We start from the raw sequence: 24,132 nt of genomic DNA on the forward strand, positions 1-24,132 counted from the left end.
CCTCCTTATAAGGCATCAGTGCCTTTTAAAAGGGTTTAAGGGCATCTTTCCCTTTTGAGAACAACTGCTTGCTCTCCACAGAAGGCTCCATCTGTGAGGAGCAGCTCCTCCTCAGGCACTTATTCTGCCAGTACCTTTGAGAGAGGAGATCAGGGCACGGCAAAGCTGACTGGGGAAATAGGCGTGACCTGTCAACCACAAGATCCTGGACACGAGTGCAGAACAGTTCCCAAAGCCCTGCAATGTAGACTTTTTGTGAGAATTGCAGCAGGTTTTCAATAGTATACCTAGACCTGACATCAGCCTGAGACGGGGATCCCAGCACCGCCTCTTAGGACCCGGATACAGAAGTTCTCACAGGTTTCCTGGAGATATGGACAGAATAAAAGAAAGGCAGCCATGAGAAGCCGGTGCCACCCTAACTTTCCACGATATCACACATTGTGTTTTCCAGATGCTGTGTGTACATTTTGTTGTTGTTTTTTGAGGCAGGGTCTCCCTTTGTAGTTCAGGCTGGCACTGAACTCACTATGTAGCCCAGGCTGGTCTCAAAACTCTTGGCGATCCACCTCCCTCAGCCTCCAGAGTGCTGGGATAACAGGTATGTGCCACCACGCCCAGCAGCGTGTACTTTTTAATCTTTGCTTTTACCTTCTTTTTCTCTTTACTCTGCCCAAGTTCGCTCACAGTACCAGTTTCTCCCTTCTTAATTTCTGCTTTCTTGAATAAACTTTGCCACTGCTGTTTTGCTCATTTTGTTCAAGTCTCTGTTTGAGATGAGGAGAACCTGGAATCTAACTCCAGAAGGAGAGGTGAGCAACCTGAATCCAGTAACATTTAGTTGGAGACCCACTTTAGAAGCAGCTACACAATAACAACTTGATCTTGGATTTCCCAGCCTTCGAGACTATGAGACATAAATTTTTGTTTACAAATTACTTGTAATTGTACTAAGATTTTACTTTTATAGCAGCAGTACCTTTTTAAAAATTATTTCCTGTCATTTTGGAGGAATTCTGAGAAGGCAAAAGAAAAACCAATATATAAATGACTGTATTTGAAGTCTTCCACCATAAGCCTCCATCATTATTCCGTTGGTAAGTTTTGGTCTTGAATTTTGCACCATGCTTGCTCTCTGTCTCATCTCATGGTAAGTAGAAGACTCACATTGTCACATAAAAGCAGCATAAAAAAGCATTGTAAAAGTCACCTCTTCCATCCCACCCACACTCAGGCGCCTGTGGAAGGGCCTCTCCCCCAGGTCCCTGGCACCCACAGTCCCTTACTACTCCCAAAGGGACAAACCTCAGGACAGGAGGGGTTGTGCAGCCACACTCCTCAGGTTCAGATGCTGGGTGCTTTCTCGTTGTGAGACCTCAGCTGAGGCACTTCTCTGTGCTGTGCTTCTGCTGTAGCTTCAGTAGTGAGCACTGTCATGCCAGCTACAGCCTGCTCAATGAGCGACCAACTTGAGGATTCAGTTATTTATCTTCTACTAAGTGGTGGTTCTATCACATAAGTATGTGAAAGGGGTGATGTGTTCATTTGGTCTCTGCTGTTGATTTGGCTAGCTCCACTTTTATCTGGGGGTGGATTTTACAGCTATCTGCAGAAGCCATAGACTCCCCAACTCCCTGGACTTGAAAGCCCACCCAGTGCACACTCAGCTGCAGACTCAAGCACGGGGCATCCACCTGTCCCGGTCCAGCGGCCGTTCTGAGAAGGCAGTGGGGACAGGGGAGAAGGGTGGGGACTTTCGGCATCAGTGGCAGGACAGGGGAACTGTCTAGTGGACAGTGCTGCCTCTTTCCTGAGCTTAGGCAGGTAGCTTAACTGTCCAAGAATAATGTCAGCTGTAGGTAATCTTCATAAGTGTCCTTAATGGGATGGAAACTATCTCCTCCTGTTCCTAATTTGCGGAGTCTTAAATCATGAACCAAAGTTGAATTTTATCAAATGCCTTTTCTGTATGAGGACCATCTCCTTTATTTTATTAATATGGTAGATTAACTTTTTTTCTCAAGTCCTGGGGCTTGAACCAAGGAACTCACATGTGCTAGACAAGTGCTCTACCACTGAGCTACCTCCTCAGTACTTAAAAATTAAAAACAAAATTTTTTTTGAGACAGGGTCTTGCTAAATTGCATAGGCTGGGCTTGATCTGCCTGCCTCAGCCTCCGTGAGTGCTGGAATTACATACATGAGCTACACTTGCCTAGTAAGGTCTATTTTTTTTAAGGACTTTGTTGATTTCATCTAATGTATTGGTTTAAAGTTGTCTATAACATTCCTTTAATTCCTATCTTTCTATTCAGTCTGGAGATTGACCCAGGAAGTACTGAGTTACATTTCCAGCCTTTTTTATTTTGAGACAAAGTCTCATTAAGCCAGGATGGCCTTGAATTTGGGATCTTCCTGCCTCAGCTTCCCAAACAGCCAGAAACACAGATGCGAACTGCCATGCTGGGCTCTCATTACCCTTTTAATGTCTGTAAGACCTATAATAACATCCCTACTTCACTCCTAATAAAGGTAATCTAGGTTTTATCTTTTTCTTCTTACAATTTTGCTAGGGGTTTTCTCAATATCAAAGAACCAACTTTTGGCTTTGTTAGCTATTGTTATCTGTTTTCAATTATCATTGATTTTTGGTTTTATCTTTAATATTTTCTTTCTTTAAATTTAATATAGATTTTAATTTTTCATCTATTTTCTTTCTTTCAAATACATAGTTTTCTTCTCTTTTAAATTTAATTTTATTGATACACTTTAGATATAATGATCACATTCATCATAAGGAGTTTGTACCTATACATGATATATCTTGATTCTTTTTTCCCTCTTCCCCTCCCCTCCCTTCAACTCTCCTTCCCATTCTTATTTTAAAAAGCTTTGTTTCCAATTTTTTCCTTCCATTTTCTTTCTTTTCCCTTCCTTCCAAAATATATAAATGTTTAAAGCTACATAATTTAGAAAGTAAGTACAATTCAGATTTAGCCATTTACTAGTTCATTTCTCTGGGTTACTCAACCTTGAAGGAAGTTTCTAATTCTCAGGGAAAATTTTACAGGAGCTCAGTAAACACTCCCCATTAGGGGCCTATGCATAAAAATCTAAAGAATGATTGTAAGGATATAAACTCCAGTGTTCCTTGTTTTAACTCCCTGTTTCTTGCTGTAACTCTTGTTTTTCACTGCATTTCACACTGGGCATTTTGTGCTTGTTCTAAAGACACTTGAATGTTAAGAACCCTCAGTTCCTGCTTTGAAGGCTAAATTGTAATTACAGTGACTCACTCATCTGTACTTAAGCTTTTGGGTGTAAATGAAAGTTAAATGACTTCCCTTCATTTTAATGTTCTACATATACTAACAATATCACTAGATGAAATCTACTGCTAAGTATTTACATTAATTTAATGAGTCAGCTTTTTTTGAGATAGGGTCCAGATATGAAGCCCAGGCTGGCCTCAAACTCTTGACAGTCCTTCTGCTTCAGCACCATCACACCCAGCTTAATGAGTCTTTTTTTTTTGGTCACTGCTTATATTTTTATGCTTATCTTTAGAGAATTAATTCGTAACTTTTTAATAATTCATTTTAATTTCTGATTTTTGAAGACTGAATAGTACTGAATGTAGATTTTAAAAAATACTCTGGCTATTATAAAAAATTTCTATTATAAAATTCTTTTAAGAGTTCTTTATAAAAATAATAATTGTGCTATAAACATTTCAAGGTGGGGCATGGTGGAGCATGCCTGTAGTCCCAAATTTGGGCGGCTGAGGCAGGAAGATTGCTTTGAATTTGAGGCCAGACCAGGCTACATGCTGAGCTCAAGACCAAACTAGAGAATGTAGACTCTGTCTCAAAGAAGCAAATCAAAAGAAATTTTCAAACTCAATCCATCAAATTATTCCTAAATATAGGTAAAATCAAGTGTATGTTTGTATGTGTTAGAGAAGAGAGCAGAACATTTTTTCTAATTCATGTCTTCTCCCCCGCCCCGTGGTTCTGGGTACTGAATGCAGGACTTCATGCATGCTAGGCAGGTGCTCGTCATGGAGCTCCATGCCCAACCCTCACCATGAGACAAGGTCTTGCTATGTTGCCCAAGCTGATCTCAAGCCCTGAGACTGAGGAATTCTCCTGCACACTGGGACTCTAGGCACCTGCCTGGGCATCTGGCTCTAATTCATACAACACTGGTAACAAAGGCCTTCTCAAACCAGGTCTGCTGGTAGGAAAAAACCTAACACATTTAGTGTACAGTTAGTTTGGGGGAGAAGTCTTTTTATTTTTCATTGTATTGTTGCAGCGCCCAGGAACTCAACCCAGGGACTTGCACAAGGTAGGCGGGTGCTCTACCACTGAACTACATCCCAGCCCCTGGCTTTGGATATTTATGTGCCTAGTAGAAAGGGATTCCATTTCATTAGTCAAGAGATGATACAATTTGATGGAATGAAATGTGCATCCATACAGATGACTTTTGCTTGTACCAATGTTACCTTTTGAAAAAGCACAGTGCTGGGCATGGTGGCACATGCCTGTAAACCCAGCACTCTGGGAGGCTGAGGCAGGAGAATTCTAAGTTTGAGCCCAGCCTGGGAATTTAGCAACTTAGTGAGGCCTTGTCTCAAAATAAAAAAATTTTTAAAAGGCTGGGGGTATAGTTCAATGCAAAGGTCCAAAGTTCAATCCCCAATATTGTCAAACAAAATCAAACAAAAACACCCCCTGACCCACACACCAAAAAAAAGTAAAAAACAAACAAACCCAAAAACTCATATATTAGTTCAGTATCTCATTTTAAAAAAACAAACATTTGGGATAAGACAAATTTATACAATTGAACACTTTAGAACATATTGTTTCCTCACAGCGCCACACATTGGTATGTATGAATTATGTTAAAGTAACAAAAATCCTCTGAAAATCAGCACAGACTTCATTTATTTATTGTGTAAGTTTGGCAAACAGCACAAAAATCCAGCAACATTTTAAACATGTAAAAAAGTCAAATGTTAAACAGTACTGGGGATTATTTTAAAACATCATTAAAATAATGAGTACACACTTAAGATTCTGCAAAGCTAGCAAATCAAAGTGCCTGGCTTCTGAACAGATACCACAAAACTACACATTAAAAAAAAAACATACTTTATCTTTACAAAAATTACAGCCAAGCAATAGAAAAAAGGACATTAGATGAAGGAATGAGTACTCATGTTCACCACACAGACCTTACACATGGAAATGCTACATCTTGTACCCTGAAATGCCATGTGCAGAGAGCCACACAGACGGAACCAGGCTCGCCACTGAGGTTAAGAATATCTGCGAATCAGTAATGCTCAATTAAAACTTTCTCTACAGCAGTTCTTAGATCCTAACCATATACTCCACCTTGAATCTGAGAAACTTTCTGTATAGCAGTTCCTAGGTCTTCACAATGTGTTCCACCCTATGTCTGAGAAGCTAAGACTTCTTTGTTGGCAGTATAAAATTTCTGACCAGTATCAAAATTCTGATAAAACACAAACTGAAGAAAGGCATTTTCTAGTGTATATGGATGTGACAGGGGGCATCAATGAGTGTGGAAGAAACTCTTAAGATTTTACAATAAATTTCTGCTGAGCTTTGTTAAACCAAATAGCTCAACTATAAGGCAAGAGAAAATAACCCCCTCTAACTCATTAGTGGGTCTCACCAAGTAAATACAGGAATTCAACCTTAGGGAAAAAATCTCTATGTGAACTGATCTGAAACAGCTGACATCGAAAGAAGCATCTAGAAATTAACATGTTGATATTCAGTCATTGGTTCAGAAGCCCAACGAACAATCTATTGGTTTATATTATTAATTAACGTTTGGAATCAGCACCAGTCCCCAAAACCTCAAATTATAATATGTAATCTTCATTAAATACATCCTTTTTGTGCTATATAAACACAACTGTAATCAAGTTTAAAAAAGCTGAATTTATTCAACTTATTGTATATTGTTGTGATACTGGGTAGCAACTTAAATTCACTGACTTGTGCTTCTGTTTTGGGGCACTTTGATTGAAGAGAAATTCGTTTCACAGGCTCACATCTTGCTAAAGCATTCCTTAGCATTGGTCCAAACTTGAATTCCCTAAAAACAAAAGTAATTTTAAAAAACTCAATTCTGGAAGGATTCTGAAAACCCAAGTATTTGGGTTAGCAATATACAGTACTTAGTTTTGCTTTGTGATATAATCAACAAATCCAGTAAATATGACATTATATTAGAAAATGGTTAATATAAGCAAATGTCTAATGCTTCTAAAAGAAGGGGGGAATGTCTTGAATAAATTTATCTTCAAAATGTAGGAAGAATTTGTAAACTGAGTTTTCAAGATTCACATCATAAACCCATTTACTCGTATCATTTCTGTTTGTAAACCATCAAGTTTTCAGGCAGTTTTTTTTTTCAATGTAATATGTGAAACAAATCAAAAAACTTTATTGGTTCAACATACAGAGTTAATGACCGTGTGTGTGTGTGTGTGTGTGTGTGTGTGTGTGTGTGTGTGTGTGTGTGTGTGTGTGTGTGTGTGTGTGTGTGTGTGTGTGTGTGTGTGTGTGTGTGTGTGTTGCTGAGGCGCGAGCCCTGCCCCCCACACGTTGCTAGGCAACGCCCGCTCTGCTGCTGAGCCACAGCCCCAGCCCCAGCCCTGAAGTTTGACAAAACTAATTCTGCACCGAAAGCCCGAGCCCCTCTCACTGGTCCTGGCAGTCTATTTAGTAAAAAGTTCCAGATGCCCTAACACACATGAACAAGAAGGCATGACTGTAAAGATGTAACAGGTAAAGACTAGGCAAGGGGTAAAAATTAAGCTTTTTCAATAAACAAAATACATATTATTTAACAACTGCTATCTTACGAGAAAGGAACTTTTAATACTTAAGCATTAAGGTGTATTATTAATATTTTCTGAGGCTTGAGACAACAGAAAATATATCAAGAATCTTTTCAGTTTCCTTCCTCCCTGATGGAATACAGAAGACAGTTAAAGAAATAAAAACTAAAAATCCTTTCCATGTCTCAGACTGGCTAGACGGGATAAGATGGATCTCGTGCACCTTCAAGTATGATGCCCTGACACAGAGAATGGAGGAGCACAGAACACATCCTAGTGTATATGATGCGGTCCTGTTCTGCAGGGAGGAAAGTGTACTTTCCATGTGACTGCAGGACGAAACACCTCGCAGCAAGCCAAGAAGGTGTGCCGGGGGAGAGATGAGCAAGGGATTCTGGGGAGGAGGGGAGAACTTTTCCCTAATATGCTTCTGAATTGCTTTGCTTGCTTTCTTGTGGTACTGGAGAGTGAACCCAGGGCCTGCGCAATGCCAGGCAAGTGGTCTAACACTGAGTTACATCACAAAACCTCTATTTCACTTTGATAATTTTGAGACAGGGTCTTGCTAGTGCTCAACTTGTGATCCTCCTACCTCAGCCTTGAATTATTTCAAATTTCTGCAATGAGCATATGCATTATTTTTATAATAATTAAAATTTTAAATTGACAAAGATGAAATAATTGGAAAACCAATTAAGTATTTTTAATTTTTTTTTTCTTTTTGTACTGGGGATTGAACTCAGGATCTTGCACTTGCAAGGCAAGCACCAGAACCACTAAGCTACATCCCCAGCCCCCCAATTAAGTAGTTTTAAAAGCTTCAGCCTACTGGATTCAATATATCAGACAATTCATTATCAAAAAGGTTGCCCAGAAAACAGCAGTGTTATTTATTCACTTATTTAGGTATTGAGGGTGAGCCTTCACACTGAGCTACATCTTATTCCTTTTTACTTTTGAGACAGGGTTTTGGTAAATTGCAACACTGCCCTGACTAGGCTCTAAATTTAGATCCTCCTGCCTCAGCCTCCCAGAGCACTGGGATTATGTGTGTACCACCCTGTGTGGCTACTATTTACTTTTAAAATACTTTGTTACTACTAAGGGTGGGCCACCATGCAAGAGAGTACACAGTGACCTGTTTGTTTGTGTATTTTTTGAGACAGAGTCTCACTTAAATTTAGTGCAGGCTGGCCTTGAACTCACTAGGTAGCCCAGGCTGGCCTCAAATTTGTGGGATCCCCCTGCCTCTCTCCCCAGTGCTGGGATTGCAGGCATGCAAGCATTATTTATCTGAAAGTTTTTATTTTGGTTTAATATTACTGCAATTTAGTAAACAGATTATATTCAAGTAACACCTGGATTATAGTTAATATTTGAAGTAGATATTATAATGAAGCTGATATATTTTAAGTTATATAAGTAACATACACAAACTATAGACACTCATTTATCCAAGAAAAACCAATGTTAATCTTGACTTCTAACACTTAATTTGAAGTTTCTAAAGAAAAGACCACTGTCAATTTTCAAATATAAAAATCTATTGCACTAGGCAAAAAATCAAACATGATGAAATTTTATAATATCATTCTTTGGAAATAAGGGGAACACACACTCTTATTAAACTCCTGTTTCTTCCAGTTCCTTTCTTAGGACATGTGAGGCAGACATAATGTGTTCGAATACCCCTTAAGTGGCAACCCATTCCAACATTAAATTTCAGCACCCTGAACTGCCCCACCCTATTCAAAGTGAGGGGAAAAAGAGGATTTTTCACTGTTACACAAAGGTCCGTCTGACTTCAGGGAGTGAACAGGACATCATTAGGAGTTTGCTAATGAGCCTTTATAGTACAGACAAAACTGAAAAAAAAAAAAAAAAAAAGAACCAATGCTACCAATGCTAAAAGCCTTTGTTATCTGACCTTTCAGACCTCTGGGCTTCAACAGGGCCAATCAGAAAGAGGCCCAGCAGCTGGCACAGAGAAGGAGCCCACAGGCCACGGCACAGGGACTGAAGCACCACAGAACCTTGAGGCCCTGAGGCTACACCACTACAGGTTTACCAGTAATGAAAAGACCGGAAGAGTCACAATACGAGTCTCTCAGACACAGACACCACTCTAACCCAAGCAGAGAGGAGCCCACTTACTTAACTGGTGAGCCGGACAAATGTCTATGCTGCAGCTGCTGCAGGGGATACCAGAGAAAAGTTTAAGAAAAGTGATGTCTCTTAGCCAAAAAATAAAGCTTGTGGCTAAATTACAGCACAGGAATTGTATGTTTATATGAGTGTGATGTTCCCCCCTCTAAAGTCTTCAGAAATATGGAAATTCCTTTTTGTTGAAATAAGGAAATTCTTACTCCTATGATTCTGAGAGAATGAAGGTTACGTCATTTGATAAATTACGACTTGCTGGACACACACACAGTACGGGGTTGTGGGGTGTGGCTTGATGGCAGAGCACTGGCCTAGCACCTGTGAGGAGGTCCTAGGCTTAATCCTAGTAATGGGAAAAAGAAAACAGCATTGCTACTGGTAGTGGTAGTTAATGTGGACAGATCTTAGGTTATGAAAAAGAAGTTAAGGAATGCTTCTGAGTTTCTTCATGGAACAGAACTTCAGAAAGGTTTCACTTACTGTCAAAATACTTATTTTAACCAGAAAAAGCCTCAGCGTTCAGGTTTTTTGCTATGGGAATCAGCTACATGAAAGATTTACTTTGCCACCATTCATACCATGTCCCCACTTTCCCAAATAACAGTTAACCCATTTTCCAACCAAAGTATCCCTCGTTATTGGACATGGTATTGTACTGCCCTGCCCAAGAACACCATGTAATGAAAGCATGCTGCTGGCATGTATTCTGAAGTAAATTATAAATGGGGCACAAAAGTTGGGACTTTAGGTGAGTGCTGACAGTGACTGACATTTTGATGACAACACTTCACACTTCTCTCAGTATTAAGCAGAGAAATTAGGAAAAATTCTAGAAGGAAACCATGAAAATGAAAATGTATTTGGTTCAAGTAAGAGAATTCACATGACTGTGTAAGCACTTTGTGAGCATTAGGTGTCTTCCCTGGAAGCGAGCCTACCTTTTTGCACATACTGATCTGCATGACCGCATAGCTTATGAGGGCCTCCTTTAAGTCATGGTTCTTTTGTTCTTTGAAGCGTTCAATATCAGCCCAAGCATTTTTCACAAATTCTCTGAAATACAAGGTATAATCATTATTCTTATTTAAATTATGTGGACCATACATTATAAATTCAACGAACAAGTTACTGAGCTTATTTCTGTCTATAGAGAAAGAAAAGCTATTCTTTATTTTCTTTCTTCTTTCCCTAAAAATTATGAGGGAAAAAGCAGATATAGTTACATATCCTCCCATTTTAGTAATCTATATTTTTGTCACAAATTATTTTTCATTTAAAACAGATACAACTGGTTCCTTGAACCAGCTCCCAAGTTGTACAGAAGGCACAGTGAAGTGCCTTCCTGGCGACATGGGAACAATCCACTCTTGACAAGACAAATTATGAATCACACTGCGCATGCACATGGTTCACATGACCACTAGGCTCTGGAGGACGGTGCTTGGGAGGCTGATGTGGGACGACCGTTTGAGTCCAGGAGTTTGAGACACACTCAGACAATATACTGTATACCCATTTAAAAAAAAAGTTCCCATATATGGTTTTCTTTTTAATTCTACTCATGAAAGTTTACTTTGACTTATTTGGTGCCAGCAGTTCTAGAAATTAGCAAAGCCACTTCAAACCCACTGATATACTATGGGTCTGCACTAGGTCACTAGTTTTCATACTGACTGTCGGACGAAAACAAAAAGAAAATGAGCCAAATGAGACAGCACATCTCTGAGAACTGAGTTTCTAGAAACACTGACAGAACAATCAGCTTCCCAATACAAAACTACATTTATGGTGGGATAAATCAGGTGCTCTGATGGTCGGTGGAAACAAGGGACAACTTCACGGTGGCGTAACCAGTCAACAGAGCACTGAAGGATGATCAGGCTTGTTGGGTTAAGTGGGGGAGAAAAAAGGGAGAGAGAATGTGCAAAGAATAGAAATCACGAAAAGTGCCTGAGAATAGCAACTTGAAAACCCCACCCCTGCTTCCTCTTTCCCTACACCACATCAGCTATTCCTATAACATAACTTTTGTTAACTCAGATGTGTTAGGAATGCAATGCCTGCATTTTAGAGGAACAGGATGTATCCAAGGATGCTCACGAGGATGCGAATTTCTACTAAAAACACATTATCTGTCACATACCCTACACATCCAGCTTTGTCCAACAGCTCAGTATGTTTACCTGCCTTCCAGATTTTTAGACTTTAGCTGTTGTTCCCCTTCACTGATTTGTTCTTCTAGCACCTTTATTCTGGCTTCTCTCTGCTCTGGGGCTTCTTGACCAAAGAGCTTGGTGGTCATTCCCTTCAAGGAGAATGTCCTCACAGTCTAAAACGAAACAGAAATGCATGAATGGATGACAAAGCACTATCTACACACCACAAACTGCTACTCAGCCCTAGAAAGGAAGCCACTCCGACACCTGCTGCAACATGGGTGAAACCTGAGGATGCTCACACCGGCAGACACCGCATGACTCCACGCCAGTGAGGGACCGAGCAGTCAGAATCAGAGGCAGGAGACCAGATGACGGTTCCCAGGGCTGGGGAGGGCAGGGTGGAGCTGTTCGGGAACAGCTACAGAGCTCATTTTCGCAGGATGAAGGGTTCTGGAGGTGGCCACAAAGCAGTGTGAATGCACAGAACATCACTGAACTGTGAGCTTGCAGTGGTCAGACAGTAAACTTGATGTTATGTGTATTTCACACACATACGCACCCCTGGGAATGGAAGCACTGGCCACTTTCCCTGATCTCAGACAAAAGTAACAGCCAGCCAGGGGAATGAGAATATGATTTCTTTTCATTCTTTCTTTTTTTTTCTGACAGGGTCTCACTCTGTAGCCCAGGCTGGCCTTGAACTTGTGGCCATCCTCTTACCTCAGCCTCCCAAGTGCTGGGATTACAGGCCTGCGCCACCACATCTGGCTTTTAATACAGAATAGTCAAAAGGGGGAAAATTCTAACTGAATTTCTTAATCAACTGGAAAATTTCCATGTGAAATATTAGACCAATTATTTCTTATTTATATTAGTGGTCATATTTTTTTTTTTTGGTACTGGGGATCGAACTCGGGTCCTTGCGCTTGCGCAGCAGGTGGCGAAACCACTGAGCTAAATCCCCAGCCCAGTGGTCATATTTTTAAAAATTACTGACATAGAAGGTAAAATTTAACAGACAACTATGTAAATAAACCAAACCTAAGGAGCATATTTAAAATCTGCATAACTCACAATGCCACACGATGTCTCTCAGTAAAGCAGGCAAGCCCTGCAGGGCAGCCCCCAAGGCGGGTTTCTCACTCCCTAGAGCTCTCTTCAAGTGTAGGAGTGGTCACCCAAGTGCCCTGAAAATGGCCTGGGGACGTCCAGAGCTTCAGGAATAAATCGAAGGCCTGGTCTGTAAACAGCTCACAGCAGGGGTCTCTTCTCACAGAAATCTATGACTGGTCATAGATCAGCAAGTGGTAATCTGTGTGAAAAGCACTTTTAACCCTAAACTACTTGATAACTAGGAAGTGATGGCTAAACAGCAACACTTGCTGCTTTGTTGCCTCCAGAATACGTCCCTCACTGTGGCAGTGAATGAATTCCAACGACTACAAAAAAACGACCTGAGCCAGGTGTGGTGGCACACGACTGTAATCCTAGCACTGGGGAGGCTGAGGCAGGAGGATCAATGAGTTTGTGGCCAACCTGAGCTACATCATGGTCCAAGGCTAGGCTGAACTACATAGCGAGGCCCTGTTTCAAAAAACCAAACCAAACCAACTACCTGCCTATGCAATTAGATATGGAACTTTTTCACAGGGCTCCCTGTAAATATTAGAGAATAAAGTACACAAAGAGCTCCTGGTTAGGAGATGAGATTCTAAGTGGGGAAGCCTTTTTGAAGTAAACAAATTTAAAAATTTGTCAAATTAACCCTGAGACACTCTTGTAATACCATGTAGACTATAGTTCTGACGGCCAGTATCTACCTCTCCTATCCTAAGGCCTCACAGAGCTATAGCTCCAAGTAGATTTTATTTTTTGTTTGAGACAGTGTCTCACTAAATCACCCTGGCTGGGCTCAAATCCTCCCGCCTCAGCCTCCCAGAGTGTTGGGATTACAGGTGTGTGACTCCACGCCTGCTTTGCTGTTATCTTTTTATATCAGGACACCAAAGCATTCTGAAGTCCCTCCTACGTTATTCTCCAGCATAAGGTTCAGGCATCCTGTGCACTGTAACTGCAGCCTTGTCATCACAAGAGACCTAGGGATGAACACTCACCCCCGTGGCCAGCTCCTCACACTGCTGCTTCTTGGAAGCGAGATCCTGAACAGCCATCTCCAAGTCGTACTGCATAAGTTCATGCTTTCTGCACACAGCCCTGGGGAGGAAAGCAGACTGCCATGTAGCTTTCCTGGCTCAGCCTTTAGCATAGTAAGAAACCTTTCTCAGGGGGAAGACGGAGGCATTCACAATGTCTTCTAGGCCCTGAACTTGTATGTCCAGAATTTTCTTTTTCTTTTTAAAAATTTTTTGGTGCTGAGGATTGAACCTGGGATCTTGCACTCTACCACTGAGCTAAATCCCCAACCCCATCCAGAAATTTCAAATTTATTTATTTATTTATTTATTTAATTTTTTTTTTTTTGAGACAGGGTCTCACTATGTAGTTCAGACTGGCCTTTAACTATGTAGCCCAGGCTGACCTCCAACTCACAGCAATCTTCCTGCTCAGCCTCCTGTGTGCTGGGATTACAGGTGTGCACCACCACACCCAGCCAAAAATTTTCAAATTTAAACTGTAGTAGCCAAACATTAAAAATAAAATCTAGTAGAACTTAAGCATAAAAACTTTACATATACGTAAACAAAAGATTATTTGTGTTTTTTCCAGTAAATATACCATTATCACATATTTAAGTGTTTTTTTTTTTTGGTATGGGGGATCGAACTCCGGACCTTGCACTTGCAAAGCAGGCGGCAGAACCACTGAGCTAAATCCCTGGCCCAAGTTTTTGTTTTTTTAATATAAGAACTGATGTTACCATTTCAGGTGGCAACGGAGTATTCTTTCAAAGTATCTCAGAGTTGTGCTCCTTTTTAAAAGAAATGTCCAGTTGGGCATGGTGGTACACATGTGTAATCCTAGCACTTGGAAGGCTGAGGCAGGAGGATCACTGTGAAGTCGAGGCCAGCCTTGGCTACACAGTATAGTGAATTCAAGGCCAGCCTGAACTACACAGCGAGACCCTGTCTCAACCACCTCCCTCAAAAATAAAAAGAAATATCTATCAGTTTTTATTATCACAAAAGCCATGCTTGGTGTAAAAAAAGATCCTAACACAGAAATGTACAAAATTAAAAAAGGAAGTAGTATCAGGGACCCTCTTGATATTATTTGTGCTATCCAGGCACAACCCATGTTATAGGCAGTGTATATCCTTCTAGCATTCAGCTGGGCATTTATAGATAAACATGCCCACACATCCCAAACGTTTCTGAGTACTTCTCAGTTAGCTGTGTACTATGGGCATCTTTTCAGATTAATACACATTAGTCATTTTTATTATTTTTACATGTACAGAATTCTACTGTATTCAGAAACTTTTTTTTCCTTGGTTATTTGAAACTATCTTGGTGAGACTTTCTACACTCAAAGCACTAGAAGAAAAAAAGTAATAATATGCAGATGTTTTCCCAACGGTTATGGAAAAGCTTGAGGACATTACTCTTCAGTTTTCCTAACAGTATCCTTTCATGTGACAGGAAATCAGACCAAAAACTACCTGTGCCAGAAAAATGACTCATTTTTCAAAATTAAATAGAAAAAAAACACAGCAACTTTTTTTTTAATCGAATAGGGTTAACAGATAATTCTGTTTGGCTTCATGGGGAATACTACCATTAAAATAGAAGAAAAGTTCTTAATGTTAAAAAATTTTACAACCTGCTGAGAAGGCATACAAATGTGGGAAAAATTATAGAACAAAATGGCAACATGCAATTCATTTAAAAAGGATCTTACAATATCTTTATTTTACAGAAGCATATGAGACGCTGAGGATCAGCCAGAGGGCTGCATCCACAACATTTTATTACTACTCACCGTAGTGCTTCTGCATAGAAAAGATACTCCTTTAACTGATCTGCATAATGTTCTTCATCTTCTAAAATATCATCAATAGAAGAAGCATACCTGTTTAAAAAACACTGCATTAACAGAGCAACTTTCACTGGGACAGAAAGCACTCACATCCTAAGAAAGTGCTGTTCAGAGTTTGGGCCACAGACCATCTGCTATCTGTCAATGACATGAGAAAGGTGACTATTGGCATTTACAAACATTGATGGAAATCTGAAATGATGCAGATTATACTGAATTTCACCAAGTACAATGGCCTAGAAATAAAAAAAAGTTTGAATAAATTGTATCATTGGAATCTTTTATTGAAAGATATTATGCAAGGGCTATAAAACCTATGAAAGGATGTGTTTGGTGTAACTGGTGCACACACATCCTTGGTAGTAACTAGTTATAATAACACCAAAAAGCTACAAAGGGAAAAATAAAAAAATAAAAATTACAGGAAATTCCTGGAGACTTCCTTTGTACTGATTCTGTACAGCAGGCTCGTCCTGCAACAAAGACAAGCTCCTCACTGCTGTGTGGCCACCACTCCTGTACCAAGCTCTCCTCCAAATCCTGCGAGCACACAGCTCAACTCTCCGTGCCACCTCCCTCAATTCCTGGAATCTCTGTCACTCTACTGTGGATCTCGATCAACAATTCAGAACTTTATCAAAGGAATGTCTTGTGGGCTGATTTTACTGGTCACACTGTAAATTCTGCATGGATGAGGGGCCACATGTTCATGTTACTGGATCATACAGGAGTTCATCTTTCCTTCAAATTAATTCTGATTCCTTAGCAAGGAGATAAAAAATACATTTATATCTTCAGGCCTGTTTCAACTAGACAAGTAAACAAAGTTTACCGAAGCTATAAAATTAAATATACACAACTATGGTAAGGTTTATTTGGAAAGCAATGTGCTTACAGGATTTATAAAAGCAGGCAAAGTACATAATCTATAATTACAAATTTACACCTACTACTGAAATTTCATCCACATGACTGAAAAGAATCAACACTCTACAAAACAGTAAAAGCAAAATCTGCCTTAGTTCATAAATCTATGTCTCCAGGAAAGTTATTGTTAAGAAAACAAACAAAAACAGCCACAGGGCCGGTGGCTCGAAGACAGGAAACACAACATAGGGCCAAACTGGCACATCTGAAGAGAAGCATCAAATGTAGAGAACTATCAGTGGCAAAGATTTGTAGATGTCAGTAATGAGAATAATTTATTAACAGTTTAATAAATCAACTAGAAAGATAATCCTGAATTCGCTCTCATTTTTTTTGGTACTGGGGATCGAACTCGGGACCTTGTGCTTATGAAGCAGGCCCTGGAACCACTGAGCTAAATCCCTGGCCCTTGATCCTGAATTCTTGCACACACTGAAATGCTAAATCAAGAGAGCAACACTTATGGTTAAAGAAACTGAATGAAAAAGCAGCCAGTTAATTTGAATATGGCCTAAAGAAAATATTTAGATAAAACATTTTTTCACCCCTCCCCAGAGTTTAAGGTATAAATGACAAATAAAATTAGCATACACTGGCAGTGTACAATGTAATGTTTTGATATATGTACACACCATGACATAATTAATTCAAGTTAATTAACATATCGCTCACTTGACATACTAATTTTTTTATGTGAAGGGACTATTTAAAATCTATTTTTAGGGGGCCGGCGATTTAGCTCAGTGGTTTCGCTGCCTACTGCATAAGCCACAAGGACCCAAGTTCGATCCCCGGTACAAAAAAAAAAAAAAAAAAATCTATTTTTTTCTTTTTATTAAGGAGTTGTAGGAGTTCTTTATATATTATGGTTAGAAATGTTTGCTACTAGTCTGTGGTTCGCCTCTTTACTATCTTCACATTTCCTTTTTTTTGGCAGAAAACACACAATCCAAAATTTATCTTTGTAACAGATAAAATTTATCTTTGTGATTTTTAAGTGTGCAGCTCTGTGGCATTAAACACATTCACACTGCCATGGAGCCATCACTACTAACAATCTCTGGAAGAAGTTCTCGCCTTCTCCAACTGAAGCTTTGTACTCCATTTCACATTAACCTTCCATTCTTCCTGCCCCCATGCTATCTCTTGATAACTATCAATTTTAAATTTTGATCAGGATCAATTTACCAGTATTTTCTGTTTATGTCCTTTTAAAGAAATCTTTGCTTCATATCACAGCGATGTATGCACACACATGTTTCTAGCAGCACAGTTTGTAACAGTTAAATCTTGGAAACAGCCCAAATGCCTTCCAACTGATGACTGGATAAAGATGTGTTTTTTTAAATAATGGAGTACTACTCTGCCATAAAGAAGGATGAGCTTCAGACATTTATAGCTAAATGGATGGACCTTGAGACCATACTCTTAAGTGAAATAAATTGGACACATATGTTTAAATACCACATTGTTTCTCTGGTGTGAGAAACTGAAAATGGAAATAAGGACTGAGATGTATAATGGATGCTGGGAGATGGGAAGAAAGTGCTTAAATGGGAAGGGGAACAAGGGAGGAGGGAGGGAGAAAGGAAGGGACAAGAAAAAAGTGAAAATAGAAGGGAAAAAATGGAAACAAAGGTTTTGTACATAGGGAGGGGAGGGGGCTTGAGGGGGGAATGGGATAAAATGAAATTTATTTTTAAAAAATAAGCCAAAAAAAATAACGAAAACAAAACCAAAAGAAGTCTTTGCTTACTCGAAGATTACAACAGTATTCTCCTGTCTTTCATTAAAAGCTCTATATTCAGCTTTTATACTTATGTATGAGACCTAAATTGAATTACTGTTCTTTTGTGTAAAGTGTGAGATATAGCTCAAAGTGTCTCCACCACGTAGAGACCCAGTTCTTCAAGCATTATTTGGTTTTTTTTGTTTTGTTTCCTTGGTTTTTTTTTTTTTTTTGGTACCGGGGATCAAATTCTGGTCCTTGTGCTTGGGAGGCAGTTAGCAGAACCACTGAGCTAAATTCCTGGCCCCAAGCACTATTTGTTGATAGGACTATAGAAGCATGGATCTAATTCTGGACCACTGATCTGCTGTTTACTTTCACTATCTTTATAACCATAACTTTATAGTCAATCTTGAAAGCAGGCAATAAATTCCAGCCTTGTTCTTTGTCCAAATTGTTTTTGCTATTCTAGGTCTTTTGAATTTCTGTACAAATTTTAGAATCAGCTCATTAACTTCTATAAATGCCAACAGAATTTAACAGACTGCAATTGGAGAAGAATGAGCATCTTAAAACTGCGTATTCCAATCAATGAACGTGGTTTATCTCCATTTATTTAGGTTTCCTTTAGTTTTTCTCAGCAATGTTTTATATAGTTTTTTCAGTGTAGAGGTCTTCTAACATCTTCATTAAATTAATCCCCATTATGTTTTGATGCTATTGTAAACAGTATTGTTTTAAATATTTTATTTTCTAATTGATTTTAGTATGTAAAAATTATTGATTATTATATAGTGATCTAATATCTTGAATTCTTTTTTTTTAGACAGGGTCTTGCTATGTAGTTCAAGCTGGCCTTGAACTCATGGCTCCTCCTGCTTCAGCCTCCCAAGTGCTAGGATGACAGGCATGCAGCACCACGCCTGGCTTGATATTCCGAATTCTTGCTAAATTCAATTTTTAGTTCTGTAAGATTTTTGGTTAATTCACTATGATTTTTTTGTAAAAGACTTTGTTGACTGCAAATAAAGATGGTTTTTCTTCCTTTCTAGTATTTATGCTTGTTAATTTTCTTGCCTCATTTCACTAGACTTGGCAGTGCAATGTTTACTAGAAGCGCCATGAACAGACAACCTTGCCTTTCTTGACCTTAGGAAAAAGTATCTCTATTTCACTATTAAACATAACCTAGCTACCTACTATCTATCTTTCCCTCCCTCCTTCCTCACCTCTCCTTTCTTTTCTCCTTTCCTTCCTTTCCAGCCAGGGTCTGGATGTCTGTTTTTTTGGTTGTTGTTGTTTTTTTGGGTTTTTTTTTTGGTACCAGGGATTGAACTTGGGTCCTTGTGCTTGTGAGGCAGGCGGCAGAACCACTGAGCTAAATCCCCGGCCCTGGTTGTTGTTGTTGTTTATGAAAAAAAATTGCTTTATTTTAGATATATATATCGATAACATTCATCAGAGAATCTGTAACTGTACATGATATATCTTGCTTCCTTTTTTCCCATTCCTCCCATACCCTACTTCCCCTCCTTATATAAACAAACTTTGTTTCCATTTTATCCATTTTCTCTTTTTTTATTCCTTCTTTCCTTTCCCCCACCTCTTTCCTTGTTCCCTTTCTCATCTGAATATTTTCTTTCCATTTCTCAATATCTATTATACATGTAGTCCTTATTTCCACTTTCAGTTTCTCACACCAGAGAAACTATGCGGTATTTAAACATGTGTGTCTTATTTCACTTAAAAGTATGGTCTCAATGTCCATCCATTTAGCTATAAATGCCTGAAGCTTATCCTCCACTGTCTATAAAAAAAAAAACAACAACACATCTTTTTCCATTTGTCAGTTGATGGGCACGTGGACCGTTTCCAATATTTAGCTATTACAAACTGTGCTGCTATAAACGTGAGTGTGCACATATTGCCGTGGTATGATGCTTTTAATTCTTTCGGGAAGATATCAAGAAGTGGAATAGTTACGTTAAACAGAACCTCTAGTTTTAGTTTTTTGAGGAATCTCCACAATGATTTCCACAGTAGTTCCACTAGTCTACACTCCCACCAACAGTGGAGCATGGTTCCTTTCTCCCCACAGCCCCTCGAGCATTTGTTATTGGATGATTTCTTGATAGCAGCCATTCTTTTGGGAGTGAGATGGAATCTCAGTGTTGTTTTCATTTGCATCTCTCGAATGACCAGTGATAACTGAATATTTTTTCATATATGTATTTGATGTTTCTACTTCTTCTTCTGAGAAGTGTCTATTCATTTCAGATATCCATTTTTGAACTGGGTCTTTAAATTTGGGGGGTTGATTTTTTTTAGTTCTTTATACATTCTAGATAGTCCTTTGTCTGATAAATTGCTGGCAAAAACATTTTCCCACATTGTGGGTTATCTCTTCACTTTGTTGGTGGTTTCTTTTGCTGTGCAAACACTTTTTAATAAGATGAGATGCCAGTTGTTGATTCTTTGCAATAGTTCCTGTGTGATCTAGGTTTTGTTCATAAGGTCTTTGCTTACAACAATGTCTTTGAGAGTTTTACCCAGTCTATCGTCCAGCAGATTTAGTGTTTCTGTTTTAATATTTAGATCTTGGATCCATTTGGATTTTAGTTTAGTAAATGGTGAAAGATAGGGGCCTAGTTTTAATCTTTGGCAAGTGGAAACCCAGTTTTTCCAGCACCATTTTTTTTGTTGTTGTTAAATTCTTTTATTGGTACATTTTAGGTATACAACACAATTACATTTCTCATTGGGAACTGTACCTTTACATAATGCATCTTGGTTCTTATTTTTTCCCCATTCCTAGCCCTCCCTTCATGCCCTCCACCCTTCTCTATTTACAAAGACTTTATTTCCATTTTTTCCATTTCTCAGCATTTTTCCTTTCCCTTCTTTCCTTTCCCCTGCCCCTCCCACTACCCTTACCCCTTTGGACCTTTTCTTCCTATTTTGCATTATTGATTATTCATTCTAATCATTGGTACATTTTAGGTATACAATATAATGACATTCATCATTGGAAATTTGCGTCTTTACATAGTCTCTCTTGGTTCTTATTTTTCACCCTTGCCCAGCCCTCCCTTCAGCCCTTCCATTCCTCCCTATTTACAAAGATTTTGTTCCTATTTTTCTATTTTCTCACATTAATCCCATTCCCTTCTATCCTTTCCCCTAGCCCTCCCTCTTCCTTCCCCTTTGCCCCTTTTCTTCCTATTTCACACGACCTATTATACATTTTAGTCCTTATTTACACTTTGTTTCTCACACCAGAGAAACTATGCGGTATTTAAATTTATACATGTGTGTCCTATTTATTTCACTTAAGAGTATCACCTCAATGTGCATTCACTTAGCTATAAATGTCTCTAACTTCTCATTTTTTATGGGTGAGTAGTACTCCATTTTATTTAAAAACCCACATTTTCTTTATCCAGTCTCCAGTTGATGGGCATTTGGGCTGTTTCCAAGTTTTAGCTATCACAAACTGTGTCCAGCACCATTTATTAAAGAGGCTGTCTTTCTTCCAGTGAAGATGTTTGGCTCCTTTGTCAAAGATAAGGTGGCTATGTCTGGAGTTGTTTATGCATCATCCAATCTGTTCCATTAATCTTTGGATCTGTTTTCTTTGGCAGTACCATGCTGTTTTTATCATAGTAGCTTTGAGTATAATTACAAGTTGGGGATTGTGATGCCCCTTGCCTTGCCTTGCCTTTGTTGCCAGAATTACCTTTGCTATTCTAGGTCTCCTCTGGTTCCAAATGAATTTTAGGATTGTTTTCTCTAATTCTGCGAGATATGGTATCAGAATTCTGATTGGATTTGCATTAAATCTGTGTAACAATTTTGGAAGTATGGCCATTTTCACTATATTGGTTCTTCCTACCCAAGAACAAGGGATATCTTTCCATTTTCTGATATCCTCTTCGGTCTTTTTTTTTTTTTTCAAGAGTACTGTAATTTTCAATGTAGAGGTCTTTTACTTCCTTCATTAGATTGATTCCTAGGTATTTCATTTTTTTGGATGTTATTGTGAAAGGTGTTGGTTCCCTAATATCTCCCTCAGTGAGTTTGTTATTTGTGTACAGGAAGTCTATCGAGTTTTGAGTGTTCAATTTGTATCCAGCTATGCTACTTAATGTGGTTATTAAATCTAAGAGTCTTTGGGTGGAGTTTTTGGGGTCTTCTATGTAGAGTATCATGTCATCCTCAAATAATGATAATTTAACTTCTTCCTTTCCTTTTCTTATCTAACTGCTCTGGCTAATGTTTCCACAACTATATTGAATAGGAGTGGTGATCGTGAACATCCTTGTCTTGTTCCTAATTTTAGAGTGAAAGCTTTCAATTTTTGTCCATTTAGTATGATGTTGGCTGTTGGTTCATCATAGATGGCTTTTATCAGATTGAGATGAAGATGATCTATTCCAATTTTCTGTAGGGTTTTTAATCATGAATGAGTGTTGAACCTTTTCAAATACTTTTTCTGCATCTATTCAGATGATATGGTTTTCATTCTTGGCTCTGTTAATATAGTGTATTACATTTATTGATTTGCTTATGTTGAACCATCCCTGCCACCCTGGGATGAAACCTACTTGGTCATGGTGTATAACCTTCTTGATGATTTGCTGCATTGTTTGCCAGTAACTTATTGAGGATTGTGTCTATGTTCATTAAGGAGAATAGCCTATAGTTCTCTTTCTTGGCTGGATCCTTCTCTAGCTTTGGTATCAGGTAATGCTTGCTTCCAGGAATGAATGTGGGAGTACTGATTCCCTTCCAATTTCATTAAAGTGTTTGAGAAGTGGCAACAGTCTTCTCTAAATTTCTTGTAGAATTCAGCAGTGAATCCATCAAGGCCTGGGTTTTTCTGTGTTGGTAGGTTTTTAATTATATCTTCAATTTCACTGAGTGATATTGGTTTATTTGGTGTATATGCTGCAGAAGTGAGTACGATATTGGTTTATTTAGAATTTTTATATCTTGATTCAGTTTTGGTAATTCATATGTATCTAGGAATCTGTCCATTTCTTCTGTGTTTTCCATCTTATTAGAGTACAGGTTCTTGAACTAGGTATTGATGATCTGGATTTCTGCAAGATCTCTTGTGATTTCACCCTTTTCATTCCTAATTGCATGGGTTTGAGTATTTTTGATAAGGTTGGCTGTTTGTTAATTTTATTTAATCTTTCAAAGAACCAACTCTTCAATTCATTCTTTGTATTGTTTTCTTTGTCTCCACTGCATTAATTTTTGCTCTGATCTTTGTAATTTCCTCCCTCGTATGAGCTTTGGGTTTGACTTGGTCTTCTTCTTCTAGAAGCTGGAGGTTCAACATTAGGTTGTTTATTTGTGCTCATTCTGTTTTCCTTTTTTTTTTGAGACAGGGTCTCACTAGGCAGTTCAGGCTATCCTTAACTCTACGTAGTCCAGGCTGGCCTTGAACTCACAGTGATCCTGCCGCAGCCTCTTGAGTGCTGGGATTATAGGCGTGTTACCATACCCAGCATGCTCTGTTTTCTTGATATAGCAATTCACCTCTATAAATTTCCCTCATAGGACTTCACTGCGTCCTATAAGTTCCAGTATACGGTACTGGCATTACTGTGTAATTGTAGAAACTGTCTGATTTCTTCTTTAATTTCATCTGTGACCCATTGTTTGTTCAGGAGGGTGTTATTTTTCATGTGTTTATGAAGTTCTTGTGGTTTTTTTCTGTCATTGGTTTTCAATTTCATTGCACTATGGTCTGATAATATGCATGGGATAATTTCAATTCTTTTGCATTTACTTAAGCATGTTCTATGAGCTAGTTCTATGAGCTATGGGTCTATTTTGGAGAATCTCCCTTATGCAGCTGAAAAGAATTTTTATTTTGATGTTCTGGGGTAGAACACTGTGTAGACATCTACTAGATCCATTTGTTCAAAAGTCTGGTTCAGTTCTAATATTTCATGTTTGATTTTTTCAGTCTGTTTTTGAACTTAAAGGCTCATATCTTCCCACTCCAGCCTTCTAAGAGGCTAACAGAGGTGGTGAACCTATGGCACAGGTGTTATTCTTCTTGAGGACAACAGGTGTTAATATGAGTTCTTTTTTTTTTGGTACTGGGGATTGAACTCGGGTCCTTGAGCTTGTGAGGCAGGTGGCAGAACCACTGAGCTAAATCCCCGGCCCCATGAGTTCTTTTTTCTATACTAAGACCTTCAGTATTCAGGGTGAATTGCAGCATTGGTAATTTGTGACAAATAAGTGGGGTT

At 38.8% G+C, this 24,132-nt stretch overlaps 1 protein-coding gene across 1 annotated transcript in view; it reads right to left on the minus strand.

Annotated features, from left to right (window-relative positions):
* Positions 1-4,932: 4,932 nt before the first annotated feature.
* Snx4 (sorting nexin 4) overlaps positions 4,933-24,132 on the minus strand; it is a 63,354-nt gene continuing 44,154 nt past the window's right edge. Inside the window, exons 10-14 of the mRNA XM_004835223.4 lie at positions 15,151-15,240; positions 13,326-13,425; positions 11,236-11,381; positions 9,991-10,105; positions 4,933-6,141 (exon numbers count right to left, since the gene is read on the minus strand). Of these exons, the coding sequence (XP_004835280.1) occupies positions 6,094-6,141; positions 9,991-10,105; positions 11,236-11,381; positions 13,326-13,425; positions 15,151-15,240 (499 nt within the window). The 3' untranslated portion in view covers positions 4,933-6,093. The remainder of the gene's footprint in view (positions 6,142-9,990; positions 10,106-11,235; positions 11,382-13,325; positions 13,426-15,150; positions 15,241-24,132) is intronic.

This window comes from Heterocephalus glaber, unplaced genomic scaffold (assembly GCF_053883595.1).
Source record: "Heterocephalus glaber isolate CG9 unplaced genomic scaffold, H.glaber_assembly_v1.0 deba00000122, whole genome shotgun sequence".
Lineage (NCBI taxonomy): Eukaryota > Metazoa > Chordata > Mammalia > Rodentia > Bathyergidae > Heterocephalus > Heterocephalus glaber.